General features: G+C 39.2%; 1 protein-coding gene across 1 annotated transcript in view; it reads left to right on the plus strand.

Annotated features, from left to right (window-relative positions):
• Positions 1-6,931, plus strand: part of SEC24B (SEC24 homolog B, COPII coat complex component) — a 41,156-nt gene that overhangs the window by 649 nt on the left and 33,576 nt on the right. The window contains exon 1 of the mRNA XM_008635613.2: positions 1-50. This exon is cut by the window's left edge and continues 649 nt beyond it. Coding sequence (XP_008633835.1) covers positions 1-50 — 50 coding nt within the window. The remainder of the gene's footprint in view (positions 51-6,931) is intronic.

Here is a 6,931-nt window from a genome sequence, read left to right on the forward strand (position 1 = left end):
CAGGAATCTCACTGGATCAGTTGCTAAAGTAAACAACCAAATAAATACAGGTATGGTATTACTTGAAAGATCGTGAACTTCCAGATTTGTCTGGGAAGCATAAGTAATCATGTGCTCTTGTTGGCTGGGGCTTGTTCACTGTGGAATTCTGTAATGTAATTTTGAATTCTGTCACTCATTCTTGTAGCTTTTCTAATTTGGTTACCACAGTCCTCACAATAGCAGCTACTTGTTTCTATTGAGAGATACAGAAAAAATGCACTATTTAGGGGATGGTTTTAGTTTACTGGTGTGTTTTTCATGTGCATAGCCTTGGAAGGGAATTTTTTCATGCAGTTCTGCAGCAATGGGTAATTTCTGAAGTATATCTGTTAATCACAAAGATGCTTTTTTCTGGCTAGAGAATTTTTCATGGTTTAAGTAATTTCTTTAAATTTTGCATTAGTGAACGCTGTGAGAGACTGAAATGTTAGTTGTAATGACTCAAAACAATCAGCCATTTGTGGAGGCCACAGGGAGCTTTGCTGAGGCCAGGTGTGCACACTTTCTCCAGGGGGAGGAGTGTTTTTGGGAGTGTGGTGTGTGATGGGGAAGCCTTTGATCCACACAAGACAGGGAGGGTGAACACCCACCACCAGTGGCTAGAAGCTGGGTTTTGAGCTAGATAAGAAGCAGACCCTGTGGAGGCGGGGTGATATTTTATGTCATGCCAGTTGTCCTTCTTTACACAACTGTCACACTTAGGCCAGAGGGTGTTCATCCCTTCTGATGGGGCATAACTGGCTCAACTGCACTGACGTGAGAGGCAGCGTCATGTCTTAGAAGGGATCATAAACCATCAAAGACCCCCGAAGTGCCCCCAGACTCAATTTCTGAGGCCTTCCACCAAAGGACTGGGCATGATCCACAGTGTTGCAAAAGACAGTGTAAAACTCTCCCGCCTGCATGCAAAGGGAAGTGCTTGGACTTCCCTTGTACACCTGAACATGATTAACCCATTGAACTCTGTTGTGTTGGGCTCCCACCACCAAGAAGACCAGAAGAAGAGGACTAACAGGACACTGGATCCCCAGGTGGTGATATCTTTCTATTTATCAAACACATATAATTTATGTATATTCCTTTTCCAAGTTAAGTATAGGTGGCCTGTCCACTTCAGTGAAAATCAGTAGAATTTTGTCCCGTTTGGATGGTATGAGGCACCTCATGATATGAGTCCATTCTCATCCCCACGTGCTGTCCATGCCTGTTATCAGCTGGCTTGTGGCTGCCCAGTGCCCATGCCATTTGCTGAAACCTCATTGGTGAGTTAAGGTGATGTAACAGCACATGCTTTACTCCCAGACACATGTACAACACCTACAGAAGTGCAGAGCGCTCTGGAGGCCAGGCTGTCTTCTCCTTCATTGACTTGGAGAGACCCAGGGCCCTCAGAAGTTCGTGGTTTCTATGGTACCATTTCCCCCATGCTCCACAGGGAAAGCTCACAAATACGATGTCTACCACATTTGCGAGTTCCTGGATGTGTTTGTGATGATGTTGGTATTTCTTCACTTTTTCTATGGCCGCTGCTTCTAAAGATGTGTCAGTACACTCGTATCACACAGTCACATCCACCACGAATGTTTGGATTTCCTTCACAAAAATTAAGTCCGGTTTGTATAACCCATTGCTGTTATCTCTTCTATGTGGTTCCTGAAACACTGTCCAATCTTGCTTTTTTGCTTCCTTTGATAACATTTCACATAGGTAATTGTGCCTTTTAATTCTTGTATCCTGCACAATTGGGCAGTTCCCAGTGAAATGAGAGCATGTTTTATTCTCAGCCTGGGAGCGCCTGCAGGATTTGAGGTATTTTTCTTGTCTACCCCTTGCCACTCTCTTGATGGGTCTTAATCTGTCATCACTCTCTTTCTCTGCCCTCCCCTCTCCTCTCTTTTTAATTATTCTCTCATTACTTCACATTTACTGTTAAATAAAATTCATACCACTGAGTTTGGCATATGGTCTCATTTGCACCTTAATTCAGGCAGAATCATCTCTCTAGTAATAGTAATAATTGTATCTTAATAAACACACATGCATTTTCTCACAAATTTCGGGGAAAAAGGGGAGCCCTACATGGGTTTGGAGTCAGCTGGAGGCTTTTTAATCAATAGTTTTGATAAGCATTTGAAAGAGTTAGGAAGTTGTAGCTGATTTTTGTAGGCAACAACTTGATAGTTTTAGTATGGATGTAGCTATAAAGTTGTGAAGGTGCCAGTTGAGGGCAAGTATTTTCAGTCCTCACTGGTACTTTCAGCTTCTGTTTTGTAGGAAAACTGAGTCCCAGTTCATGGGATAGTACTTAGTACTACGGAAGCATGGAAGAGATTAGAGATGTGGGAGTTCTTTCACATTGAAACATCCTCCTCTGCGGATGAGAGAGCAATGGTCTGTGCAGGAAGATTCTGATTTTCTTTCTAAACTGGCAATTTTCAGACTTCACGGAGTTTTGACTTGTAAGCAGTGCCAGACTATGGCTTGCTTTCTCTACTGAAGACAGATATTAGATAGCTGTCGGTTTCCTTTTTAATGCTAAATATTTTGGATTATGGTGTAACACTGAAACCGTTTTCGGAGTCCTTGTAACTGAGGTTTTCTCAGACCAAGGACTTAAGAAAGAATATGGCCTTGGTAAAGCTTTGGGAAAAGCAGTTAAGCTTAAATGAAGCTCATCCAATCCACAGTTTGAATTTAGTTTCAATATTGTTTCCCATGTGCCCAAGGCTAGGATGTAGTGTGTCATGCTCAGTTCAGTTTTATACTTTTAATATTAGTAGATTTGAATTCTGTGCTGAGGAGTGCTCTGTGTAATTTTCTCCAGTATTTCAAAACCATGAAACAAAATACCGTTTAAAAAAGAAAAATAGGGAGCTCCTTGAAAAGCTCCTGAAGTTACTGTCATTTCGTCTTTGAGCATAAAAATGAATTCTTTCAAGGACTGGCCAAAGAAGTTGACTCTGTGGAGTGCAGAATCTGCAGCTGGACTTGAAGGAGTGCAGGTATCTTTCCAGAATACCACAATATGCAGTAGGCGTCCGAAAACAACTTATTGTTTGTTGACACTGGTAGTGTTTTATTTTAATTTCAATGCTTGTTGATTTTATTTCCTGTGGAGGTGTCTTGAGATGATTTGTTCATAGCAATTTTTTTTGTAATGAGCAGCTGTTTTAAGGGTGTGTGCTAGTTTGAAAACAAACCAGTGAGAGGCACTAAGTCAGAATAACAATTTAATGGAAATTAAAGAAAAGGGGAAAAAAAAAGGTAAAAGAAAACACTGTCAAACTGACAGAGTCAAGGTACAACCTGACACCCTGTTAGAGCAATATGAGCAGTAGTTTTATTTTTGAACTGTTCAATGCTGCTCTTAAGGGTGTGATTGAATTAGTACATGGCCTCAAGAAGAAGTAGTAATATTACACTTGAATTTTGAAGAACTAATGACAGACTTGGCTGTGGCATGGATGCTCACTTTGCAGTTATGAAAACAAACACTGATCCACTGTTTCTGTTACACTTGGGTAATACTGCAGTCCTTGGTTGGTTTGCCAGACTGTAGGCATCAGTAGTTAAACCACATTAAAACTCTTTATGGGCTTGTGAAGCTGCTGATAGAAGCATGCCCTGTGCTTCATTGCACAGTGGACAGGTTTCTGGAAGTGAATTATCTGGAAAATAATTTCTTTTTCCTCTGAATTCTGGTTCAGCCTCAGCACATAAATGATTCTGTATTTGCTGACTAAGAAAAGCAGATAAAGATAGCAACTGATAGCAAGGCTGAAGGAGGAGCTGTATGATTTTATTACTAACTCTTGAACACTTTAAACCATTTTTGATGCCTGGGGCTAAACAAACTGCCTCCAGTGATATCTGATTTCTTTTAATCTAGAACATCTTTGACTAAAATATATTAAAAATCCAATTGCTACAACACCTGGATAGTAAAATACATAAATAATTACAAATAAATGCATAATAATAAAATTGTAAAGTAATCACAGTAATTGTTTGATCCTGGCATAATTTGTTTGCTTTTGAGATGCTGAGATGCTTTCTAAATTTCCCAATGTAGTCTTACTGTTCTCAAAGGCGGTCATTTTATACATAGTATTCTATTTGTTTTCAGCCTTTAAGAAAAGGAGTTGGATTTTGAAAATTATTTGCCAGTTCTTGTACATCCTTGGAAAGTGTCTGGATACAATACATAAGGAGCACAGGGAAATAATGAAATATCTGTTGGGAGGAAATTTTCTGATTATTTCATACTCCCTGCTTTCCCCAGGAAGAAACAACGATGGGAAACAGTTGTCATCTGTTCTGTGCATAGTTTTTAGCTAAACTACTTTAAAAAAAAATTAAGATACGCTGAAATTCGTAAGTGCTTTCTGTGACTGTTTGTGTAAAGAAACTTGGATACAGTATCCTCCTGTTAGTAACGGTGCCGATAAGACAGTTTGCTGTCCTTGCCCCTGTGCTGTGAAAGATGACCCTTACAGTCTTTCAATTATAAATAAGCAAATTGCAGAAAGACTGTCAGTCAGGATGCTACAGTTTTGATGTATTTTTCAAAAGCACTTTTGTACAGTCAGCCCTGAAAGCTCTCTGTGATGAAAATGAAAGCTTTATGTAGAGGAATGATGTGTTAATAAAGTCTGTGTGTTCAAATAGGACTTACTTAGGCTGGTAACTTAGGCTGGCAAGATTTTTCAGAAGTTGTTTGATTTTAATTGTTTTTTACTTGAATCAAAAAAGTTGTCACCACTGGACTTAAATTGGTTTCTTTAAAAATCCAATTTTATGTATAGCCCTGCAAAGCTTCCAGCATGTTAAATTTACTAAGGTCAACCCCCTGAACTTCTGTATGCTGTGTCCTAAGGACATAGAACTGCAACAAAGTCTTCCTGAAACTTTAGCAGCCCTTCTCTGAAACAGCTGAAGTATTTTTGGCGAGCTTGCTGAGATTTCACTAGAAAAAAAAAATTTATTTTAAGAGGGGGTTTTTTTGCTGGTAGTTGACTGCTCTTGATGAATAATAGCCACTGAGAATAATTTGCTTTGCAATTTGAGATTCTTCTTGGAAGTTTACACTAGTTTAACCCTGCAATATCACCCTCTTCTAGCTTTAAATTCTGCATTTCAGCAGAACGGTGTTGGTAAAAATCTGTCCAGGAGTGTTATGCTATTTAAATGACATCCTCTGTATTATTTAGCCTCATTGTCTTTCTAGGTCAGTAGTTTTCTTTAATGTTTTTCCAGCTTATTTCAGCTGCAGTCGGAGCACTCTCATTATTCTTGGTGCTCTCCAAGTTAGCATGGATGTCAGCCAGGATGCCTGAATTTTACTGGACTCCTCCCTGAGGAGAGGGAGCTGGAGAACTCCTTCTGTGGATATATGGCAGGGGTTTCTTTGCATCCTGGTATGTATGGACAGTCTGCTTGAACAGGAGACACTCTAATTTCGTTATCTCACGGACGTAGTTCCCCTTATGTCAGATCAGGATGTAAAGTCCTTGCTGCCCCAGTTCCGTGGGAATGTAGGCTATAATCCTGTAAGCCTGCTAATATAGGTGTGGTTGAAAAAAGGGGAAGGACTGCAGCCAGTACTGAAAGTCAGGAGCAAAGAATGCTGTTGAAAAAACAAGCTGCAGGGAGGTGGTACCTCTCTCCTTAGAAATTGTATGTTATGTTGGGTGTGGGTGTGTGAGGGATTGCAAAGGTTGTGAGGGCAGGAAATCAAGATCACAGCTGGAGCAACTCAAGAAGGATAATTCTTGCATCTCTTCTAAAATTTTGAGGGGATGGTGTGGTGATACTTTTTAACTATGACCTCTAGGTCTCAAGTTAGAAATTAAATTATAACTTTGTGATGATGTATAGGGAAAAATGATGAATTACACTACTAATCTGCTCAGTTCTGATTCTTCCTGTAACATGCCTTTTAGCTGTAGATCTTTATACTTGATCATTTTTAGTGCAAGAGGTGTTCATGGTTAAGACGCATGAAGTTTTGAAAACTTCAGTACACATTGAAGGTGAGAGGAGTTGAATGTGAAAACCAGAAAATACTGTGTCGTTGAGAATGGGGTTTATATTTATCACTGCCTGAGACAACTCTTGACTTCTCATGACATCAGTTGATGGGACTATTATATGGCCTGATTGTGTTTGTCCTGGTTAAGTTGATGGGAAACTTGTACTCTAAACTGGTGTCAGTCCAGCTTTGTCTTGAGCTAAAATAAGCAATCCTAAAATGATTAGTACTTATATGACAGAATGCAATCTTCTCATTGGCCAGAGAAAAAAAAAGGTGATAGCATAATTTCTGTAACCATGGATTGTTTCATGTGGTGATAGTTACCAACAATGTGTTTTTAAATGTTAACTTTGTTCCAGTGTTTCCTTTGGTCTTGGTTGCTTACAGCTTTCAAAGCCTTTACAGAGTCACCAAATAAAGTTTAACATTTAATTTTGCAGGTTGAATTTTTATACAAAGAAAAAAATACATTTTATTTCTCAGAGTTTTAAAACTTTTTTTTTTTTTACAATGCATTTAAAGGATTCATGTAATTTTGAAGGTAATTGGATAACCTTTGTTTGAGAATAGATATTAGTACTTGGCAGGAAGGTATTACATCTTCAGCTAATCCAGGTGTAAATTGGTTTTGGCTTTGAGCATGTGACACTGACATTACAGCATTTAGCACTCTCTACACTGGTGCTTGATGCTGCCAGCATTGCTATATTGACTTTGAAATGTGGAAAATACCATCACCCTACAACAATTCTCTGCTACAAAACCTGGATAAGCATGTGAATGTGGCAAAGAACTTCCCTTATTGTCTTGCATATCTTACTTGAGGAAGCTACTGTAATAAGAGCATTCCGGCTG

The sequence above is a fragment of the Corvus brachyrhynchos genome, unplaced genomic scaffold (genome assembly GCF_000691975.1).
Source record: "Corvus brachyrhynchos isolate BGI_N302 unplaced genomic scaffold, ASM69197v1 scaffold175, whole genome shotgun sequence".
Taxonomy (NCBI): Eukaryota; Metazoa; Chordata; class Aves; order Passeriformes; family Corvidae; genus Corvus; species Corvus brachyrhynchos.